This window comes from Zalophus californianus, chromosome 10 (genome assembly GCF_009762305.2).
Source record: "Zalophus californianus isolate mZalCal1 chromosome 10, mZalCal1.pri.v2, whole genome shotgun sequence".
NCBI lineage: Eukaryota > Metazoa > Chordata > Mammalia > Carnivora > Otariidae > Zalophus > Zalophus californianus.
In genome coordinates, this window is record NC_045604.1 from 58,599,502 (window position 1) to 58,624,876 (window position 25,375).

The 25,375-nt window shown below is 35.3% G+C and overlaps 1 protein-coding gene across 13 annotated transcripts in view; it reads right to left on the reverse strand.

Moving 5' to 3' along the window:
* Window positions 1-25,375, reverse strand: part of DCAF6 (DDB1 and CUL4 associated factor 6) — a 133,833-nt gene that overhangs the window by 62,540 nt on the left and 45,918 nt on the right. For 11 of the 13 annotated variants that reach the window (XM_027613836.2, XM_027613840.2, XM_027613837.2 and 8 more), the window contains exons 5-10: window positions 19,591-19,704; window positions 18,825-18,960; window positions 15,817-16,031; window positions 9,455-9,548; window positions 8,074-8,193; window positions 6,225-6,485 (exon numbers count right to left, since the gene is read on the reverse strand). In XM_027613836.2, coding sequence (XP_027469637.2) covers window positions 6,225-6,485; window positions 8,074-8,193; window positions 9,455-9,548; window positions 15,817-16,031; window positions 18,825-18,960; window positions 19,591-19,704 — 940 coding nt within the window. The remainder of the gene's footprint in view (window positions 1-6,224; window positions 6,486-8,073; window positions 8,194-9,454; window positions 9,549-15,816; window positions 16,032-18,824; window positions 18,961-19,590; window positions 19,705-25,375) is intronic. The other 2 variants (XM_027613841.2, XM_027613848.2) reach the window with 1 other exon arrangement.

Sequence of the window (25,375 nt, forward strand, 5' to 3'; positions counted from 1 at the left end):
AGATACACCAGGGGGAAGAGCTTCTCTGGTGCAGAGAACAGTACATACAAAGGCTCAGAGTCAGAAACAAAGAGGCACAAGAGAACTTGGCACATTCAAGGGAATAAAGGAAACTACTGCAGGTAGAGCATAAGGATCACTGGGAACTAAGAAAGTGCTATGAAGCGAGGTTAGAGAGGTGGGCAAAACCCAGGCCACATAGGCTCTTAGAGATCCACAGTAAAAAGTTCCAATTTTTTTTTGTAGTACTACTCCTAAATGCAATTAGAAGTCTTTGAGGGGTTTTAAACAGCAAAGTTAGACAATATGATTTAACACTGTAAAATACTCACCAGCCCGTTGCATGGAGAATAAATGATAAGGGAGCGAGAGTAGACTAGATGCAGGGAGATCAATTAGCAGGCAAGAAATGATGGTGAGATGGAAGAAGAATTTATTTTAGATGCAGAACCAACAGGACTTGCTGATGGACTGAGCGTGGGACATGAAGGAAAGCAAGGAATCAAGAATAACACATAGGCTGTTAAAATAAGCAAATGGGGCAGGTGGTTTTAAATTTACTAAAATATAAAACAGCCAAGACGGTTAGCAGATGGGAAGTATATGAGGCTAAATTAAGTTTTAGTTTGGACATGTTAAGCTTAAGATATCCAAAGATAACTAAAAAGAAGGGTCAAATGAGCAGCTGGACACAGGAGTCTGTAACTCAAAGTGGAAGATGAGATTGTTGACATACATTTGGAAATCTTCACCTTAGAGGAGCTATTAAAGCTATGTGAATTGATGCAATCTCCCAGGGATACAGAACAGAGAAAAGAGTGCAAACTAAGGAGTTCTACCAAAATAGTCAGAAGTAAATAGAACAAGAACTATCAACAGTGATTACTGAAAACCAGCTAGAGTTGGTAATAAGAATAAGTAGGCAAAGTAGTATCACAGATGCCAAGAAAGGAAGTGCTTCAAGAAAGGAGCGTCAGACTATGTTAAATGCAAATGGACGAAAAAATCTAGTAAGATACTAACAGAAGTCACTGGTGACTTTGACCAAAAGCTTCAGTGGAAACAGAACTGAAAGGCAGACAGGAGTTGGTTGACAAAGAGATGGAAGGTGGTCAGAAAATGGAGATGGTATGTGAGCACCTCTTGTGAAGACTGATTATGAAAGGAGCAAAGACACAAGGCTGGGGGAGAGTGTGGGGTACTTAAAGGAAGTTTTTTTTTAAAGATTTTATTTACTTATTTGTCATAGAGAGAGAGAAAGAGAGAGAGAGCACGAGCGCACAAGCAGAGGGAGTGGCAGGCAGAGGGAGAATCAGACTCCCCACTGAGCAAGGATCTTGATGCGGGACTCGATCCCAGGACCCTGGGATCATGACTTGAGCCGAAGGCAGATGCTTAACCAACTGAGCCACCCAGGCGTCCCAAAGGGAGATTTTTTAAAGAAAGGAGGTAATAACAGAACATATTTGAGGCGGGAAAGGACCAATGCAGTAGAAAAGGCAATACTAATGATGCAGAGAAGAACCAAAGTCCCTGAGAATTTGGAAAGGGATGGCAATTGCACTGGCTAGCCTTTGACAGGAACAGACACACTTTTTCCCCAAATGTGTCTGTTTCTATCACGGATATGAGAATGTCAGGAGATTCAGAAGCAGCAAAGTGAGTGCTTTCCCCTACACACACTGTGTGTGTGAAGGTTATCAGCTGGGGGGTGAGATGAGGGTAAAGGGGAGTGGGGAGTGGTAAAAGTCGGAGAGACAAGAAGGTGTTAAACACTTTTGTCTAGTTGTTGAGTAACAGTGTTGAAAGACTGCTCTGACACAGTGTTGAAAACCCAGTGAAATGTGTGGTTGTGACTTTCTTCACGACTCAGTGACTGAGTTGCAGACTAAGAGAAGGCAAATAATTTGGTTCACAGATGGCATTTTGCCAGGCAAGTTTTCACATTTCCATCATCCCTTTCCTTCATCCCAGCAAAAGTGACAGAGGAAATACAAGGGACAAAAAGGAAACATTTACATAAAGAGGAATCCACAGCAGGGCAAGAAGCATACTTTTTCATTCTATCTCCATGCAAGGCAATAGAGGCACACCTCCAAGATACTGTGGTTTGGTTCCGTAGCACCACAACAAAGCGAATATCCAATAAGGCAGGTCAGATGAATTTTTTAGTTTCCTACTGTGTATAAAAGTTATGTTTACACTATTCTGTGATCTATTAAGTGTGCAATTGCATGCTGTCTAAAAAACAATATACATACCTCAATTTAAAAATACTTTATTGCTAAAAAAAAAAAAGCTAACCATCATCTGGGCTTTCAGTGAGTCATAATCTTTCTGCCGGTGAAGAGTCTTGCCTTGAAGTTTTTGGCAGCTGACCGATCAGGCTGCCGAAGGGTGGATGGCTGTGGCATCAACTGACTCTTTCACTAATGATTTCTCTGTAGCATGTGACATTATTTAATAGCATTTTACCCGCAGTAGAACTTTCAAAATTGGAGTCTATCTTCTCAAAAACCCTGCCACTGCTTTATCAACTAAGCTTATGGAATATCCTAAATCCTTTGTTGTCATTTCAACAGTCCTCACAGCATCTTCACCAGGAGTAGATTCCATCTCAAGAAACACTTTCTTTGCTCATCCGTAAGAAGCAACTCCTCATCCGTTTAAGTTTGATCCTGAGATTGCGGCAATTCAGTCCTATCTTCAGGCTCCACTTCTCACGCTAGTGTTCTTGCTATTTCCACCCCATCTGCAGTTACTTCCTCCACTGAAGTCTTGAATCCCTCAAAGTCATCCACAAGGGTTGGAATCAACTTCTTCCAAACTCCTGTTAACGTTGATATTTTGACCTCTTCCCATGAATCATGAATATTCTTTTTTTTAAGTAGGCTCCACGCCCAGTGTGGGGCCCAATGTGGGGCTTGAACTCACAACCCTGAGATCAAGACCTGATCTGATATCAAGAGTCAGACACTTAACCGACTGAGCCATCCAGGTGCCCTGAATCATGAATATTCTTAATGTCATCTAGAATGGGGAATCCTTTCCAGAAGGTTTTCAATTTACTTTCCCAGATCCATCGAAGGAATCACTTTCTATGGCAGCTGTAGTCTTACAGAAGGTATTTCTTAAATAAGAAGGCTTGAAAGTCAAAATGACTCTTGACCCAAGGGCTGCAGAATGGATGTTGTGTCAGCAGGCATAAAAACATTAATCTTGTACATCTTCATCAGAGCTCTTGGGTAACCAGATACACTGTGAATGAGCAGGAATATTTTGAAAGGAATCCTTTTTCTGAGCAGTAGGTCTGAGCAGTAGGTCTTAACAGTGGACTTAATATTCAGTGAACCATGTTGTAAACAGACGTGTTGTCATCCAGGCTTTGTTGTTCCATTTCTAGAGCACAGGCAGAGCAGATTTAGCACAAATCTTAAGGGACCTAGGATTTTCAGAATGGGAAATGCTCGCTTCAAACTTTTCTACTGAAGCTTCCTAATCTCTCTGAGCCTTCACAAAGCTGAAGAGAGTGAGGGCCTTGCTCTGGATTAGGCTTTGGCTTAGGGAATGTTGTGGTGTTTTGATCTTCTATTCAGATCAGTAAAACTTTCTCCATATCAGAGATAAAGCTGTTTTGTTTATCATTCGTGTGTTCACTGGAGTAGCACTTTTGATTTTCCTTCAAGAATTTTCCTTTGCATTCACAAGTTGACTAGCTATTTGGCATAAGAGGCCTAGCTTTCTGCCTATCCAGGCTTTCAGCATGCCTTTCTCACTGAGCTTAATCATTTTTAGTTTTTTATTTAAAGTGAGAGATGTGTGACTTTTCCTTTCACTTGAACACACAGAGGCCATTTTAGGGTTACTAATTGGCCTAATTTCAATATTGTTTTATCTCAGGGAATAGGGAGGCCCAAGAAAAGGGAGAGAGAAAGAGAACAGCCGTTCAGTAGAACACTCAGAACATACATACATTTGCCGAACAAGTTCACTGTCTTATGTAGGTGGCATTTGTGGTGCCCCAAATTAATGACAATAGTAACATCGAAGATCACTGATCACAGATCACCATAACAAATATGATAATAGTGAGGAGGTTTGAAATATTGTGAGAATTACCAAAATGTGACACAGACGTGAAGCGAGCAAACACTGTTGGAAAAATAGTGCCAATAGACTAGCTCAACACAGGGTTGCCACAAAGCTTCAATGCGTAAAAAACAGAATATACGCAAAACACAACAAACTACAGCACAATAAAATGAGGTATGTTTGTAGTAAAAATCATGGCTCTAAGATGATACTCCCCCCCCACCACATGGACAATTCTTAGTATCCATAAACCTATCTGAACCTAGAAGTGCAGAAGAGATTGGAAAAACAAAACAAAACAGAAAAAACTCATTAAGTCCTTATTGTTAAAATGTTGTACTCTGGGATAATGAAAGGCTTGTTGTCAAAACAATTCCAGGCATAATCTTTAGATATTACATCTAACATCAAATCATTTTCTTCAATACTGACCCTATCTTCATAATATGGAAGTATTCTGATTTTCCATAGTGCAGTCAACCAAAATTCTTTCAACCGGTAGGGACCAGTTAAAAATACTTCCTTAACTTCTTTAAAAAAATTACAGGCGAAGGTGCCAAGTAATGATCAAGACAATGACTGCATGATCATCACAAATTTTTTTCTATTTTGATGATTCAAATGACTACGTAATACTTACATTAAATACTGAAAGGGATTTAGCAATCTGAAATGCAATATTAATTGTGTTAAATATCTGTAACAAAAAAGAAAAATGAAATTCCAAACTAAGTACTTTACTCAGAAATGTGTTTAAAAAACAAATGGAATTAGTTAGGATTCAGTGGAACATGAATATAAGCTAGGGAATCTTCTTGCTAAGTTTTCCCGATAACTTATAATTGATCAGAATCTTTAAGGATATTTCCAAGAATGTTATTACTTTAAAATTCTTTTTTTTTTTTTTTTTTTTACCAATTTTACCTGCTTTGACAAACTTTGGACTGATTCTGTCCCTACTTCCCAAACACTCCAAAACATTTTACTTTCTCATAAGTTGAAATGCTATGTCAATTAGACAGTGGAAAACCTGACTTTAAAGCTCAGCTTTAGCTTATTATTACAGATAAACTGTGCACAAGTCTTAATAGTTACATAACTGACTCTGGCTTCTAGTCCCATAAAAACTGAAATGAATTACCAAAAATGGGATATATGATAAAAGAATGCCTAATTTAAAACACCCTGTATTTGGTGATCTGGTATCAGATTTCAGAGAAGCAAGAATAAAGTGACAGCTTGGCAGTTATGCTATTAGGAATTTTTTATAGGCTTTACCTTAGGCCTGCCCAGCTGTATCTCTAGTTGCTAATATTTTTTATTATATGTCAAGTAAAATGCCTCTTTAGGAGAACCCAAAGAAAAATATGAATAAAATCTTAGTGGTTATTATAAATACGTGTACACACTTAAAATGCGAAGTAAATTACAGTCATATCTGCTGAAAATTACTGTTATAAATACTAGTACATTCCATAGTTGGGGAGGGGGGGAGTTGAACATAAGGAGTTTTAATATTGAGAGGAAAACAGTATTTTAACAGACTTTAGGAGTTGATTTTTTTCCACTAATATCAAGTACCTTGTTTTAACAAGAACTTGTTAAAACAATTCTTTTTCATGGAAATATAGGAGAAATAAATCTTTTGGTAAATTGTATATGTTGTCAACAAGAGATGTTATCAAATGTACCACAAAGAATGTATTTAAAGTATTTCATGATGTGAAGAAAAATAATAAAAAATATAAATACAGGAACTGATAATATAGGTACAACCAAGTGTCTAGAAAGACATTTTCGTCTATAATGGCTTATAAAAGTAATCTTTAAGTCAACTGCATGAAGCTATGTCAAAACACTATCTGCTGGTACCTTTTTTGTCTTTTTTAAAGATTTTTTAAAGATTTGTCTTAGGTAAACTGAAGATTCTGATATTTGTTAAATTCATGCAAGTTAGGCACACTTGAAGTTTGTGTTTAAGTTACATGTTCACATATTACATGTCATTTTGATTTATTCCAGCAAGAACAAGTTCATGTGATTTAGTATCTTTCAAACCAGCCCACAAAGAAGTATTCATTATCAGAAATCATCAGATGAACCACTGCCTATTGAAAGAGTAGCATCCTCACCAGACTGATGATGCGTATGGCGTCCAGATGCCTCCACAGATTGCCTTTGTTCATTGTCTGGAGAAGACAGCAAAGAAGTAGAATGAGGGCTTTCTGTAGAAGGGGATGTCGAATGAACCTGAGCTGACACTGCAGCGGACGTAGAAGGCTGAAGAGACTGTTCAGCTGAAGGATCTACTTCCATTGCACTTTCCCCCACTTCCAAATCGGTACTTGATGGGACCGCAGGAAGAGCAGACACATCTGACTGGCTCGTTCCACCTTCAAAAAACACATGTTAGTGCAAATTCAAAAACTAACTGCTTTCCAAAACCAGCTACTCTAAAGAGATATGTTCAAGAAATATATGTACACTTGTACATACATGTAACACACACACAGAAACACGTAATTTCAGGATATCAAAAGCACCCAGTGGTGGTTTGATCCCTTTGAGCAAATAGGCTAACCAAAGGGGTAAAAATCTATCTACAGAACACTGTTGTTAATCAGTCTTTCAAGATCAATATGGTACCTTCATTTAGACAAAGCTAGTAATAGGTTGTAAAATGCCTATATATAAATAACATCTAATCCCTTTAACTTGAAGATGATGATTCTGATTTAATGACTGGATAATGAGAGAATGGATTTTATTTTTTTTTTGAGAGAGAGCATGCACAAGACCAGGGGTGGGAGGGCAAATGGAGAGAGAGAATCTTCAGTAGGCTCCACGGCAAGCAGAGAGCCCCACACAGGGCTCAGTCTCATGACCCTGAGATCATGACCTGAGCCAAAATCAAGAGTCAGACGCTTAACCGACTGAGCCACCCAGGGGCCCAGGAGAATGAATTTTATTGATATATTTCCATTCTATAACGTAATATCTTTGGTAAATACTTAAGAAAAATCTTATTGGGAAGAGTAAAGTTACAAATAGGTCAGAATTAGATTAAGTTCCTGATTCCTACTTCATTAGCAATAATGTCTTAACCACCAAACTAACATGATGCAGTCATGATTTAAAAAGGCTTGAGTGTCTACTATGTCTTATGCTAGGCTTTGTGCTATCTGCAAAGGAATAATTAGGAATAGTCCATAAACATTAACAATTTTCCCTCAAGTCTAGATGTTATTAAAGGAAAGATGGAATGGACTAATCTAGTTCATGTCTTGCAAAATACAACTATCAGAGAATATGAAATTTTCTCTTTTAATCACCATGATTTAAATATTTCTTATTTTAAATTTAAGCACAAATTCAATAACTCTTAAGCAAATCCACAGTCCAAGGAATTTTTTTAAAAGTTAATTGAAATAAGGAGTTAATAAGAATCATTTATGGAAAAATTCAATATAATTTTTTATTTTGGGTTTTTGAAACAATTAGGAGTTAACTTTTATACTCCTCATTTTTGACAGATAAGTAACTTGCCCAAGACTCCAAAGCTAGAAAGTAGTGAACCAAGATATGAAAACAAGTCAGCTAACACTAGAAACAGCAATTAATAACCAATGCCTAAGTAACATAAAGGAGAAACTATTCCATTATATAAAACTTCTTATCTACAGAGTTTTATATATTTCCATTCTCAGAATGCATACAAAAATATATTGGGATATATAAGGGAAATATCAGACTTTCTTATTTTCTTGAGAAAAGCAAAGAATAAGGACTAGGTCTACTGGAACATGAAGGGACAAATTATACCCAATACCCTTGGTCCTCTACTGCTTCACACAATATAGTTAAGAACCTATGACTATTATAGATATAAAATGGTATAAATGGAATGACATAAATAAAACAAATGTCAATAAAACAGACTTTGCGAGCTTTTGGTTGACTTTAATTAATAAGAAAAATTACCTCTTGGGCGAGATCTTCCTCGTCCTCCATTGCTTTGTGCAACTTCACTTGCTTCTTCAAACCACCTTGATAACATGTCAGACATTCTCTGCATCAGTGACACATTGGGACTTTGCTCACCTATCACAATACAGGTCTTATCAGTGAATAGTAGTAAGTCAGGATCTTTCATTAACATAAAAACCCAGATTCTAAGGCCTTTAAAATGAGAGCATTTAAAAAAAAAAAAGAATCAAATTGCCTAAATAAATTCTATGAATGTATATAAATCTATTAGAACTATCATCACATTTCATAGTAAATGTCTATGTAAGTGACTCTCCATTTGTATTTTGAGTTCCTTAAGAATAGGATTTACATCTCCTGTATCTTTGTCTATTCTTAGGTACCTCCACACCTCCCAACCCACATCTTTATTTCCACCAGTGCACAGCTAGGAAGGGCTCATGAATTGTAAACTGAACTGATTAAAAGAAAGGTTTGCCCTCTCACTTAAATTTCCTTAAACTCAATTTATTTTCACCACACTGTAAGCATATTCCATATATTTGAAATTAACAAAACCCAAAAGGTATTATATTTGTCTCTTCCCTCTACTCCTTTCCTCCTTCAAATATGAGTTTTCTCTTAAGGGAATCATCAAATTAAATATGACATCAAAACTGACAATTCTATTCTACAATCATATAATTTAAAATGCAAATCATTTGTTCTTGGATGTTCTGTGAAAATGGAATTTTACACTTTATTGCCTTTATATAATGTTGCTTTATATTTAAATATATATTATAAGATGATACCAAGGATAATATATTGGGGAATATGCTTTTGATCTTAAAAGAATTCACAAGTCATTAAAGTAAGATTTTGGCTACAGACCAACTATTAAAATACACACAGATCAATTCCATTTTAAAAGTGTACCATCTTAAAGCTTCCAAGGTAGTTTCTTATGCTTGTCAAAGGCACTTGATAAAAGAAAAAAAATTTTTTACCTATTATAAAACTCTTGGGTTGGAAATTGAAGAGTTTTTATTTCTCTTTATATCTAATAGGCAAAATTTAAGAAGTTTGATGATGTCCAGTGTTTTATACGGCAATGGGCATTCTCATGCTTCCAGTAGGAATGTAAAGTAGTGCATTCATTTTGGAGGGTAATTTGATAACTAACAAATTTAAAATGCACTATCCAGTGAACCAGTCGTTCATTCCACTTTTAGGAATTTATCCTCAGATACACTTGCCCAAGCATGATAAGAATATGTACAAGGATATTTGTTTCAGCATCACTGATAATAGCCAAAAAAACAAAAACAGAAACAAGTTAAAAGATTAATTTTTTAAATTTCATATTAGAAAAGGCTGACCAAAGTAGAGTTACCATCTCGTTCTCGTTCACTCTCAGGCCTCGCTCGGGGTCCAGTATCTGACCAATCACCACGAAGTCTCAAACGCTTCACTGGAGGCTGTCGTAACTAAAAGATGAAGAGAAAACTCATTTGCTCAAGTCTTAAAGCACAATTTAAGTCTAACAGATTCTTTCCATGCCCTCGCTTTCTTTATTGAGTATGCAAAAGATCCTAGGTCAAAATATGAAAGACAGCTCTTATAATGATGGTATCTATTGATGGTACAGCCTACCCTTAACATCTTCACCCTAAAGAGTTTGAATGTAACTTTGAAATCATGTATATGTGACTTCTAATCACTTTATAGCTGACAAGAAAGTTATTTAACCACAATGAGCCTGAGTTTTCTATTACGATGATACAGGTAGTCTAAAGTAAAGTACCTACATACCTGACAATAGGAATTATCACTATTTTATTATTATTGACAGTTTACTCTCTGGGTCCCCCTATCTACTGCAACCCTTCACTACTCACCTCAAGGTCTCTACTCTACCTCGTTTCCCTCATTCTTGGCTAATAACTCTTCCTCCTACTTCAGAGAAAATAAAGTCAGTCCTGCAGAAATGAAAGTAATTTCTTCAGCTGCATTCTACAAACTTACCAATAATCTACAACTTCTTAATTCCTTCCAACCTTTCTCAGAAGATATATCATTTATTTTGTTTAAGCTTAATCTCTCCACTGTGCTTTTTATTTTATTCCTTCAGTTACTCAAGCACCTTGCTTTGACAATTACTCTTTCCCACACATACATTCATTTCCTCTCTCATTTCTTCCTTACAATATGCTGAAGGTTCTTACCATTTTGAACAAACAAAACACCTCAATTTTATACTTCTATCCAGCTATACTCTTTTCCCACATTTTCTGAAGCTTTATTGTCAAGCTTCTTGAAATCTATATTTAGTCCACCTTTATCTACCATTCCTCCCTCAGTTTACTGTAGTCACCTTACCTTCCCATCTTTCCACCGAATTCATTCTCACCAATGTCACCAATGAGTGATCAATGGCTAAGTTCACTGATCAGTGATAAAATGATAATCAATTGCCAATTCAAATGGCACCTTTCACAACTTATTTCATTTGATGCCTATGGCACTTGAAACGCTTGATCATTCTAAGTTTTATATTTTTAACATTTTTTATTGAGATAACACACATACCATAATATTCACCCTTTTGAAGTATGTAAGTCAGTGGTACATATGCACAAAACTGTGCAACAACTTGTACCACCACTAATTCCAGAACATTTTCATCACCTCAAAGAGAAATCCTATCGCTGTGAGCACCTGCTCCCCACTTCTCCTGCCACTCAGCTCCTGGTGACCACTAATCTACTTTCTATCTCTAGGGATATGCCCATTCTGGACATCTCACATAAATGGGATAATATGTGGCCCTCTCTACCTGGCTTATTTCACATGGCATAATATTGTCAAAGTTCATCCATGTTGCACCATGTATCAGTATTTCATTTCTTTTTATGGCTCAATAATACTCCATTATTTGGATATACCATATTTTGTTTATTCATTCATCAGTCTATGAGCACTGAGTTGTTTCCACTTTTTGGCTGTTGTGAATAATGCTGCTATGAACATATGTGCAAGCTTTTATGGGGACATATGTTTTCAGTTCTCTTCAGTATATATCTAGAAATGAAATTGCTGGATCATATGATAACTCTATGTTTAACTTTGGAGGGACTGCCAAACTGTTTTCCAAAGCAGCTGCACCATTTTACATTCCTACCAGCAATGTGTGAAAGCTCCAATTTCTCCACATCTTCATCAACACTGTTATTGACTTTTTTTATTTTAGCCAACCTAGTAAGTGCAAAGTGGCACCTCACTGTGGTTTCGATATATTTTGGTTACTAGATTCTAAATCATAAATCAAATATATGATATACAAACATTTTTTCCCATTGTGTGGATCACTCCCTTTATTTTTATTTTTAACATAACATTCATTGATTTTTTTTTCTGACAATTAAGCAGATTTTGACAGAAACTTGGTGACAGCTTAGCTGCAAATTTTGTTTTCTCCTGGAAACCATACTGAGCAACAAGATGGAAAAAAAAAAATCTCTACACCCTCAGCAAAGAACACAGAAAAAAGAACCCTTACAAATTCCCTAAGTATGTAAATATGGCTAGAAGCAACAAAGAAGAGCAAAATCTGCACAGGAAGCCACAAGTGTGACACGGAATGATCAGAAGATTAGAGAAAGCCTAGTGTGGCAGCTGTCCACAATCTTAGACAAACAATCATTTCCAGAAACAGAGGGCCTCCCTCTGTATGTGAAATATATTTAGAATAGAAAAGAGTCCTGCTCCATAGTTATGAGAGAGGAATTTTATATTATACAAGCAAAGAACTAGTTTTATAACCTCAGCAACTATTTCTGGAACAAGATCTTCAAATTAAAAACAGGCCCAAGTTTGAGTTTTTGAGACAGGCAAAATAACCTAGCCAAGAATACTGAAAATGCTACAAGCAGTAATTCAGTCATTCAACAAAGACTTTTCTGAGCACCTTCTATGTATCAGGCACTACTCGAGGTACTGGGAAAAGATCAATGGATAAATCATGCAAAAACCCCAATGTCCCAGAGTTTATAAACTAGTGGAGTAGATGAACAATACATGATAAAAAAGTAAAATATACAAAGAAAGTGTTAAGTGTTATGGGAAAAAAAACTAAGAAGACAAAGAAGATGGGCAGTACCAGGGAGTTAAGGGCTGTGATTTTATTTATTTTTTTTAAAGATTTTATTTATTTATTTGACAGAGAGAGACATAGTGAGAGCAGGAACACAAGCAAAGGGAGTGGGAGAGGGAGAAGCAGGCTTCCCGCTGAGCAGGGAGCCTGATGTGGGGCTCGATCCCAGGACCCTGGGATCATGACCTGAGCTGAAGGCAGATGCTTAACGACTGAGCCACCCAGGTGCCCCAAGGGCTGTGATTTTAAACAGGGTGGTGAAGTAGGGCCTCGCTGAGAACATGACAAGGGCGAAGATCTAAAATAGGGAAGAGAAGATGAAATCCAGATATGTGGGAAGACCATTTCATATGCAGTAAATGCAAAAGCCATAAGGGAGAAGCATGTTCAGGCTGCCTGAATAAGTCAGTAGACGTGGCCAGGGCAGAGTACAGAAGTACTGAGAAAACAGTAGAAGTCACCAGAACCACATGATATAAGCTCTTGAATCCACTGTTGGGACCTTAGTTTTGCTTTGAGGAGATGGAGAGCCACTTGGGAGTGTTGATCAGAAGAGTAGCATAATTTGACTTGGTTTTAAAGGATCACTGGGCTGCTATGTAGCTAAAGGACTGTGGGGTCGGGGGGTGAAAGTAGGGGGACTGGTTAAAAGCTACCACAATAATCTAGGACAGAGAGTGAGGCCTTGGATCAGGGTAGTAGTGGTAGTCAGAATGGGAAGTAGTACTACAGATCTGGGATATGTATTTTTCGGACAAACCACGGGGACAGGAGAAAATGAGAGACTGGATTCAACAAAGTAGTCCAATAATGGAGTGGGGCAGGTGGGGAAAATGTCAAATAGATATTAGAGGAAAAGGAAGACAGCAAAGACAAAAAAAAAAAAAGGAATACAAAAATGAAGAAAAATGAGAAGTAAAAAAATTGAATAAGAAAAAAATACTAAATAAGGGAAAAATGAAAGAAATTCTTAGAGGATTAAAAATTAAGAAAATATAAAAATATTTATTAAGAATTTGGAAAATATACAAATATCATTAAAACATAAAAAAATCATTATGTGAAACTTTGATTTATATCTTAAAATCCTGTTCAATCATTTCTTACATTTCTAATCAAAATACATTATTCCTTCCTTTGCTCTACTTATATAGAACATAACTCTTATATATAATTCTATTAAGTTTTACATATTCATTTATTTATATCTCTATTTCCACTAAACCATAAATTCCTGAGTGAGAGGCCATGTCTCTGTCACAGTCATCCTCGCGTTTCTTAAGTTTCTACAGGATCTAGTGTAAGTAGGTGCCCAATAAATATTTGGTGAGTTGAGTGTGTCTGAACACTACTGTCAAGGATTTAGCATAAAACACTGAAGAAAAGGTGGTAAGCTTAAGAAGGGGACAGACTACTAATTTCTTCTTCTATATACACCTGTGAATTGCTTGGTTTATTATACTAAGCATGATTTATTTTTATAATTTTAATCCATTTTCAGAATTATTTTTCTTAATTTAGTTAATTCAACAAAGAATACTAAGAAAACCATATTTAGGATATAACCAAGTGTTCATGACTCAGCCTCATTCACTCTGATGCAAACACATTTTGGCTAAGTATTCTATGGTATAAAAGTTGGTTGGCCCACTTAAAATGTTTCTGCATTTCCGACTTTCATTATGTAAGAGTCACAGAGCTGGACTGTAACTTCACTGGAGCACATATCTCAAGAGGAATTACACAACAGCAACAAAATGAAAGAGCAGATCTCATGTTTTCAGTAACACCAATAAACTCAAAATAGCTTTCATTAGCCAGCATACCCTTTTCTTTGTCAACATCCTAATTCACTTAAATACACTGGCACATTTAAAATTCCAAAAAAATATTTATAAAGTTATCCTGATTTTCCCCTAATTTTATAGCCATCTAAACATGCAATCATAAGAACTGGATATAGTTTTGGATATGACAGGAATTAGAAAATTGTTGTTCTTTATTAACTTTAAAATATGTTCACTAATAGGAGTTGGTCCAATACCAAAAAGTCACTAATAATTAATAAAGCAACAGTTAATTTCAAAAACATTTACAAGCCAAACAGTAGAGTGATTAAACATAAGACATTAAAAAAAAAAAAGCCAAAGTGAAAAATATATTGGAGAAAGAAGCTAAATGGGTTAAAACAAATATTTTTCTATTGCTGCATACTTCAAGGATATATTATTTCTGGTTTTTGCCTTTATAAATAAGAAGATGGTTTGCTACTTTATTTTTTTATTTTTTTTTAGATTTTTTATTTATTTATTTGAGAGAGAGAGAATGAGAGATAGAGAGCACGAGAGGGAGGAGGGTCAGAGGGAGAACCAGACTCCCCGCCGAGCAAGGAGCCCGATGTGGGACTCGATCTCGGGACTCCAGGATCATGACCTGAGCCGAAGGCAGTCACCCAACCGAGCCACCCAGGCGCCCCTACTTTATTTTTTTAAATATTTTGTTTTTAGGGCGCCTGGGTGCCTCAGATGGTTAAGCATCTGCCTTCGGCTCAGTCATGATCCCAGGTTCCTGGGATCGAGTCCCGCATCAGGTTCCCTGCTCAGTGCAAAGCCTGCTTCTCCCTCTGTCTCTGCCATTCCCTCTGCTTGTGCTCTTCTATCTCTCTGTCAAATAAATAAATAAAATTTTCAAAAAAAAAAAAGATTTAAATATTTTATTTTTAAGTAATCTCTATACCTATACTATGTGGGACTTGAACCCACAACCCCAAGATCAAGAGTCATATGCTCTACTGACTGAGCCTACAAGGCATCCCAATGGTTCACTATTTTAGAGTCACCTAATTTTCAATATATAATATATGTATATAGATCTATATATAATAGATATAAAATACGATATATATACTTCAATAAAGCTAAATGTTTATGTTCACCAACAGGATTTTACCTATTACCATTTACTATTCATATGTGGACAGCAATTCCCTCCTCTCCCCATGATGTGTGTGTGTGTGTATATGTGTGTATTTGTGTGTGTGTGTGTGTGTGTGTGTGTGTGTGTGTGTGTGTGTACTTTAACTTACCTTATTCTCACTTACTTATATGCATTTTGTAAAATGCACCTCGGGATGTAGGTTACTAGTTCTTAACTGTGACAGAGAAGCATGATCAGGAGAGAAGGGGATTGCTGTCCACATTTGAATAGTAAATGGCAACAGATAATACTCCTACTGGTGTATAAACATAAACATTTAGTCTCTTGGGAGTTTACACATCCCACTTTTTATTATTTTAATTGTTTTTTCTACAACTGGTAAAACTATTGATATTTCTTGCTTGCTGCTGTGCATCCATAAAGTTAAAGAAACATTTTGCTATTAAATATTTTCTCTTTAAAAATATTTCACAACACTTTTTTCTAGAGCCTTATCCTAAATTATTAGCCCCTGTTCTTTCATGTATATTCCATGTCCTTTTACAAAACCTAGACTATAAATACCTTGAAAATCAATTCTATTTTTTGAAGCCCTTCAGGCCCGGGGAGTCACTGAATTAATGTTTTCTGAACTGAATGAAGAATATGGTTTTGAGTCAACTTACCTCTTCTCTTCTTTCTTCTGCAGAAGGAGTTTTAAGTTCTCGTGCTGTATCATCTTTCGGGTCAAAAAGATATATGTAATCTGAAGAGTAACTAACAAGAATCTCTTGGCCGTCCTCACTGTAACACAGGGATGTCACCCTGCAGGACTTATTATTAAGATGAGAAGGGATGAAACGGGCAACCATTCCAGTAGTTCCTCGACCTGCATAATTCCCTAAATAAGAAAACAGGAAGTCGTATAAATTTTTTAAGAAAACCATTTTAAAAACTCTTAATCTGAATTATGAGATACGTCATTTAATGTAGCAATATAAAATCCAAACTATCATATTCTATTTCTAGAAGAGGCTGTTTTCTCAACAGTCTGATTTTATAACAAAATAATAAAGAATACAATATAATGGCTACATAGCTCCAAAAAAAATTTCCTGAGTGGCTGGAATTATGTAGATTATATAAATGTTTTACAGATTACATAAATGTTTTATTTGAAATAGGAGTTATTTAATCAATCAAAATGATTTGTGATTATAGTTACACTAAATCATCTTCCAAAAATTTCTGCCCAATGAAGGTAATATAATTTTTATAATATAAATAGGTGAGTTTATATTTATTATTGGCATACTAGATAAAATAGTGCATTTTTCCTTTAAAATGATTTACGTTTTGCTTTAGGTTAAAAAAAATTTTTTTTAGTTTATTTATTTTTTCTTAGTAATCTCTATATTCAACGTGGGGCTCGAATTCATGACACTGAGATCAAGAGGTGCATACTCTTCTGACTGAGCCAGCCAGGCACCCTTATGTTTTCGAAAGATTTTTGATTGTCGTGAAATTTTCCTCTTATAAAATAAGAGTGGGGACAGTATTCCAACTTTAATTAATTTTGGCAGTCATCAATATAATATATTAGGGAGGGGTCTAATTGCCATTTGCTGCCCCTGGAGGTCTGGGAATGCTAAATTCTAAGAGTCCCACAAAACTGTATAATATTGCACAAGGAGAGCTTGTCCTGTCCAAAATGTCAATTGTGTCCCATCTGTTGAAAAAGAATAATTTAGCTTATAATTTCATCTTATACTACTACTGTTTCCCCTAAAAGCACATATCCAAATCAGTAAGATTTCTCAATCATAGTTCCAAAAAACAAAACAATAAAACACCTAGTCTTCCTTTTTATTTTAATCTTTTTTTTTCTTTTTAAGAGAGAGAGTATGCACATGAGTGAGGGGAGGGCAGAGGGAGAAGGAGAGAAAGAATCTCCATGCCCAGCGTGAAGCCCAACTCAGGGCTCGATCTCATGACCCTGAGATCATGATGTGAACTGAAATCAAAAGCTGGATGATCAAATGATTGAGCCACCCAGGCACCCCCAACCTAGTCTTCCCATTTCAATAATCTATGTCCATTTTTACTGGACATAAATAGACACTGAGATTGACATTGTTAGTTTCTGGCCAAGTCCACTTTTATTTTTAGCAATATAAAACATGTGAAAATGTATAAATGTATGTATATTTGGTGGGTGTATGGGTATATAATCCTGGCCTTCCATTACTGAGAAAATGCTAATAAGCTGGCTTTAAATTAAATATTTCGGAGGTGGTTTCACCCCATAATGGATGGGGAGCAAATGAGGAGTTCAAGAGAGATTCAACTTCAGTGCTGCAACATCAGTAATAGTACTTAACTGGGCATAAACAAACGCTGTACATGAACATGTACCCAAGTCACTGTTCTTCCCTAACTTTCCTCTCTACCACAAAGAGAAATTAGGAAAGCCAAGTGTTGTGAGCTGATAGTGTCCCCCCACCCCGCCAAGTTCGTGCCCATCAGGAACTCAGAATGATTATGGAATATTAGGAAATAGGGTCTTTGCAGATGTACTAAGGTCATACTGCATTAGGGTGGGCCCTAGATCCAATATGACTGGTGTCCTAATAAGAAGAGAAAAATGTGGACTCAGATATACACAGGGGAGGATGGCATGTACATGTGGAAGCAGACAGTGAAAGGAAACATTTAAAAGCCAAAACTGGGGGTGCCTGAGTGGCTAAGTTGGTTGTGCATCTATCTGCCTTTGGCTCGGGCCCTGATCTCAAGGTCCTGGGATCGAGCCTTACATTGAGCTCTCTGCTCAGCGGGGAGTCTACTTCTCCCTCTCACTCTCCCTCTGTGCTCTCTCTCTAATAAATAAATAAATAAATAAATCTTTTTAAAAAATAACAATTAATCAATTAATTAATTAAAAGCCAAAACTGCCAGCAACCACCAGAAGCTAGGAGAGAAGCATGCAAGAGTCTTCCTGAGAGCTGCCAACAGAAAACCTGTAATACCCTGATTTTAGACATCTAACCCCCAGAAATGTGAGAATCAATTTCTGTTATCTTAAGCCACCCAATTTGTGGTAATTTGTTATGACAGCTCTAGGAAACTAATACATCAACTGTCACAACTTTTTAAAGTGATAAACTGCAAAAGTATCACCTTGATAGGGCCATAAAAACTTGGTAAAATGCTATTTTTATGTATGTATGCTACATGCCCAGCATGGAGTCCAACTCAGGGCTTGAACTCATGACCCTGAGATCAAGACCTGAGCTGAGATCAAGAGTCAGATGCTTGGGACACCTGGGTGGCTCAGTTGGTTAAGCGTCAGCCTTTGGATCAGGTCCTGCATCGGGCTCCTTGCTTGGTGGGGAGCCTGCTTCTCCCTCTGTCTGCTGCTCCCCCTGCTTGTGCTCTCTCTCTCTCTCTCTGACATAATAAAATAAAATCTTAAAAAAAAAAAAAGTCAGATGCTTAACTGATTGAGCCACCCAGGTGCCCTAGTAAAATGCTATTTCTTATAATAATCCATACTGTTTAAATACTTACTGAATTTATTTTAAATATTTACTGAATTTTATGAAACTAATGAAATTTTTGAACTGCAAATATGTCATAAAGGTTTATTCTTTTAACTGACAGAATCTTATATTTTCTCTAATATACAACTTTTTACCTGTGGCTCTTGTGCCCAGCATTCGCCGATCATATATTCGTACTGAGCTATCTGAACAACCAACAGCAAGATAATATGGTATTGGTGGACAAATAGCTACAGATGTGGCAGCACGTCGGCAGTTAATTAAAATATCCTGTAAAAGATAAAACAACACCAGTTACACACAGCATTGCCATAGAGAGGTTACTCTAAAGGTTTAAAACACTGAAATATTTTAACATTTAAAACATTTTCCTTCTAATTAGAAGAAAATAACCTTTTGCAGAAATCCTCAGTATGATAATGAGAAGGAAAAACAACATGGTTTTCTTTTAATTTATTTTTCAGATTTCTATCTGTGTTTCCAACAAATTCAGCTTCTGTGAGGCCAAAATAAATAAACTCAGTTAATAGTCCCCCTCGGCAGTTTATTCCTCTAAGGGAAATTCGTTTTTTCTTTACAGTTTGCTACACAACTTCAACACTGACTTCTAATACAATATTGTACATTTTCCTTATAAACCAACCAAAATAAAGAATACATATGGAAATATAAATTTAATTAACAGTTGAAAAAACAATATTTGAGTAATGCAAATTGCATTTTGAAGAGAAAAAAAAATCACTCCCAAATATAAGACTAAAACACTGAGTAATTACGTTAGATCAGCAAAATTTAATACAATCAAATTCACCCACAATTTTATAACCCAGAGATAACTTACTGTCCAATTTTAATTATATTCTTAATTTTTTGTCATTTATATAAAAATTTAATCCTTACATCTTTGCAATCTTCTTTTGTGCAGCTAGTTTTGATGCGTGTATCAAACCACCGAACGGTTCCATCTTCACCACAAGAGAGAAAAGTATATGGGTCATTGGGTACAGTCATAATCTGTAGATGAAAACGAAAGCACAGGTAATGCTATTAAACTTGTAAACAGATGGCTTTGAAAGACATTACGATTATTTTATAAAATAAAGAAGAAGTAAAATTGTTTTTATATTCATAGACGATTTGATCATCTAAGAAGAAAATCCTATGTAATTAATTTTTAAAATATTTATTAGAATAAGTGAATTTAGAAAAGTTGCAGGATACAAGGTCAGTATATAAAAATCAATTGTATGTCTATGTACTAGCAACAAAACCATTAGAAATTGAAAATTTAAGAATAATAACATTTACAATAACATGAAAAATATAAAATGCTTAAGGATATATAAGACATATAACACTGAAAATTACAAAACATTACTGAATAAAATTAAAGTCCTAAATAACAGGAGATAAACTGTGTTCATGGATTGGGAGATTTAATATTGTCAATTCTCCCCAAATTGATACTTAGATTTCAAATAAATTCCAGCAAGATTTTTGGTAGAAATGACAATTTGATTATCAAATTTATGTGGAAATACAAAAGACCTAAAATACCTTAAGTATGTTGCAAAAGAAGAACAAAGGACTTATACTACTGGCTTCAAGAGTTACTATAAAGCTATAGTAATTAAATTAGTGTGATAGAGGCTTAATGATAAATCACTGGAAAAGAATAGGTACTGACCAAAAATAGATGAAAATACATATGGCCAAATGATTTATGATGGTGCAAAGAAAATTCAGTGGAGAAAGAACGGTGTCAGAAAACTGGATATCCATATGCAAAATAATGAACTTTCAAGCAGTACTTCATACTTTCTTTAAAAATCAACACAACAGGGGTGCCTGGGTGGCTCAGTTGGTTAAGCGGCTGCCTTAGGCTCAGGTCATGGTCTCAGGGTCCTGGGATAGAGCCCCATGTTGGGCTCCTTGCTCAGCAGGGAGCCTGCTTCTCCCTCTGCCTGCCATTCCCCTTTTGTGCTTGCTCTCTGTCTCTCTGTCTCTCTCTCTCGCTCTCTGTGTCAAATAAATGAATAAAAAAATCTTTTAAAAAAATTAACACAACATGAAAAACTAATGATGTATGGTGATTAACATAATAAAATAAAATAAAAATAATAAAGGGTAAAAAAAATTAACACAACATGGATCATTGATCTGAAGTGTAAAACATAAAACTATAAAACTTCTAGGAAAAAATCTTTGTGACTTTTGGTTAAACAAAGATTTTTAGATATAATATTGGTCCATAAAAACAAAGAACTTAGATAAAATGGGCTTCCTGAAAATTAAGAACTTCTTTTGGAAGGACAATGTTTAGAAAATGAGAAGACAAGCCACTGACTAGGAGGAAAAAATTATAAATCATACCTGAAAAATATCTAAAACATATTTTAAAAATCCCTCAAAACTCAATAATGAGAAATAATCCCTCAAAACAGACAATTCACCAAATACATAAAGATGATAAACAAGCATATAAAAAGTATGCTCAACATCATTAGATAATGGGGAAATAAAAGTTAATAACACAAGAGATTCCATTATATATCTATTAGGATATCTAAAATAAAAAAGATTGACCATAGCAAGTGTTAAAAGGATACAGAACAACTGGAACTGTCAGGCACTGCTTACAGAAATGTAAAATGATACAAGCACTCTGGAAAACATTTCCACGGTTTCTTAAAAAGTTACACTTATACTCCTAATATAACTCAGTCATTCCATTCCTAGGTGTTTACCAAAGAAAAATGAAAGTACATGTCCATACAAAGACATTTATACAAATATTCAAAATAGCTTTATTTGTAACAGCCCAAAACTAGAAACAACCCAAATACTTAACCAAAGATGAAATATAAAGAAACTGTGATGTATTTCTATAAAGGAATACAACTCAGAAATAAAAAGTTAGTTACTGATACTCTAAACAACATGAATGAATCTCAAACATGAGTATTATGCTAAGTGAAAAAAATCAGACCAAAGGAAGAATACATGTAGTTTGATTATATAATCTCATTCATATATAATTCCACAAAAAATATAAATGAATCTACAGTAATTGAAAGATCAGTCATTTCCCAAGGATGTGGGTAAGTAGGGACAAGAGAGAGGAAGAAAAAAAGGGTATAAGGAAATTCTTGGATATAATGGATATATCCATTATCTTGACTATGGAAATTATTTCAAGGGACAATAAATTGTCAAAACTTACCAAACTGTATACTTTAAATGTATGCAGTTTATGATATGTTAATTAAACATCAATAAAGAACTTTCTAAATTCAACATCCATACAGAAGGGAATTTCCTTAATCTAATAAAAAAGCATCCATGAAAAATACTTTTGCAAATATGAGACCTAATGGGAAAATGGGAAAACCTTTCCCTGTGAGATCAGGAACTAAGAAAGGCAATCTGCTATCAACATTTCATTTAAAGATTACATTTGAGGTACTAACCAGTGCAATAAGTCAAGAAAAAGAAGCAAAAGGTATATGGGTTGAAAATAAAGAAAAATGTCATAATGCAAAAAGGATATGACTGTGTAGATAGAAAATCCACAAGAATCTAGAGTTAAATTATGAGAATTGATAAGTGAATAAAAAGATTGCTAGTTTTAAAATATTATAAAGTCAATTGTATTTTTTATACATTATAAAATTATATTTTTATACAGTAACATTTAAAAACTAAAAAACAGTAACATTTAAAAACTAAAAAATATAAATTTACAATAGTACTAAAATATCAAATACTTAAAAAAATTAAGGAAATTTGTACAGTAATGCCACATTAAAAATTATAAAATATTAGTGAGAGAAATTAAAAACCTTAGTAAATACAAAAATAGATCATCCTCACTGATTGGAAAATACAGTAATTGTATTAGTTTGCCCTGAATTTATCCAGTCCTAGTTTGTTGAGAGTTTTTATTGTGAAGGAAATTACCTCAATCTAATAAAGACCATATATAGAATCTCACAGTTAACATCATATTCAATGGTGAAACACTGAAATAATCCACTAAATAATTCACTAAGATCAGGAACAAGGCACGAATGCCCCCTCATCCTGTCTATTCAACATAGTATTGAAGTTCTAGCTAGAGCAATCAGGCAAGGGAAAAAAAAAAAGCATTGAAATTAGAAAGGAAAAGGTAAAATTATTTGTTTGCAGATGATATGATCTTACATGTAGAAAACGCTAAAGATCCCAATACAAAATACTGTTAGAATTAATGAATACAGCAAAGCTACAGGTTACAAAAATCAACACACAAAAAAGTTTTTTCTATACACTAACAATGAAAAATCTTAAAAGAAAATTAAGAAAACAATCTCATTTACAATAGCTATCTTCAACAAATATATGGAATGGGAGAACATGCGAACTCTGTATTGATAAGGCATTAATACCCGAAATATATAAAGAACCCCTTCAACTCAACAAGAACAAAAAAGCAAACCAATTTAAAATGGGCAAAGGACTTCAACAGACATTTCTCCAAAAAAGATATACAAATGACCAACAAGCACAAAAAGAGATACTCAACATCCCTAATTATTAAGGAATGTGAATCAAAACCACAATGAGGTATCTCCTCATACCCATTAAGATGGTCACTCTTGAAAAAAAAAAATAATGTGTTGACAAGAATGTGGAAAAACTGGAACACTTATGCACTGCTGTTGGTAATGTAAAATGGGACAGCCACTATGGAAAACAGTAAAGGAGGATCCTTAAAAATAAAAAATAGGGGGCACCTGGGTGGCTCAGTCTGTGGAACGTCCAACTTTTGATTTTGGCTTGGGACGTGATCTCAGTGTCATGGGATCGAGTCCTGTGTCAGACTCGAAGCTTGGCAGGGAGTCTGCTTGAAATTCCTTCCCTTCCCTTCTGCCTCTCCCCCTTGTGCTCGTGCTCTCTCCCTCTCTAAAATAAATAAATCTTTTTAAAAAATTAAAAATAGAATTATATGATGCAGCAAACCTACTTTTGGGTATATACATCCAAAAAATGTAAAACAGGATCCCGAAGAGATATTTGCACCCCAATGTTCATTGCAGCATTATTCACAATAACCAAGAGGTGGAAGCAGCCCAAATGTCCATTGACAAGTAAATGGATTGTATGGTGTATATATATACAATGGGAGAGAATTAAGCCTTAAAAAAGAAGCAAATCCTGCCATAGATTGACATGGATGAACCTTGAGGACATTATGCTAAATAAAATAAACCAGTCACAAAAATACAAATACTGCATGTTTGTACTTATATGAGGTATCTAAAATAATCAAACTCAGAAACAAAAATGGAGGTTCCAAAGGGAGAGGGGAAGAGGGAATAGCAGAACTGTTCAATGGATAGAGTTTCAGTTTTGAAAAAATATTCCAACTACAATGTATATGTATTCAGCAAAAAAACACCTTTGGAAAATGGGTATATACTGTTAAAATGTCCTTATAGAGAATGCCTCTTTGTCTGTATGCTATTTGGGATTCTGATTTAATTTTCCAAGAAATAATGTTAATACAAAAATCCATACAGACAGGATATAAAATCAATGCACAGAAATCAGCTGCATTTCTATATACCAACAACAAGACAGAAGAAAGGAAATTAAGGAGTCGATCCCATTTACAATTACACCCAAAACCATAAGATACCTAGGAATAAATCTAACCAAAGAGGTAAAGAATCTGGACTCAGAAAACTATAGAATACTCATGAAAGAAATTGAGGAAGACACAAAGAAATGGAAAAACATTCCATGCTCATGGACTGGAAGAACAAATATTGTGAAAATGTCCATGCTACCTAGAGCAATCTACATATTTAATACAATCCCTATCAAAATACCATCCACTTTTTTCAAAGAAATGGAACAAATAATCCTAAAATTTGTATGGAACCAGAAAAGACCCCGAATAGCCAGGGGAATGTTGAAAAAGAAAAACAAAGCTGGTGGCATCACAATTCCGGACTTCAAGCTCTATTACAAAGCTGTCATCATCAAGACAGTATGGTACTGGCACAAAAACAGACACATCAATCAATGGAACAGAATCGAGAGCCCAGAAATGGACCCTCAACTCTATGGTCAACTAATCTTCGACAAAGCAGGAAAGAATGTCCAATGGAAAAAAGACAGTCTCTTCAACAAATGGTGTTGGGAAAATTGGACAGCCACATTCAGAAGAATGAAACTGGACCATTTCCTTACACCACACACAAAAATAGACTCCAAATGGTTGAAAGACCTAAATGTGAGACAGGAGTCCATCAAAATCCTAAAGGAGAACACAGGCAGCAACCTCTTCAACCTCAGCTGCAGCAACTTCTTCCTAGAAACATCACCAAAGGCAAGTGAAGCAAGGGCAAAAATGAACTATTGGAACTTCATCAAGATAAAAAGCTTTTGCACAGCAAAAGAAACAGTCCACAAAACCAAAAGACAACCGACAGAATGGGAGAAGATATTTGCAAATGACATATCAGATAAAGAGCTAATATCCAAAATCTATAAAGAACTTCTCAAACTCGACACCCAAAGAACAAATGATCCAATCAAGAAATGGGCAGAAGACAAGAACAAACATTTTTCCAAAGACGACATCCAAATGGCCAACAGACACATGAAAAAGTACTCAACATCGCTCAGCATCAGGGAA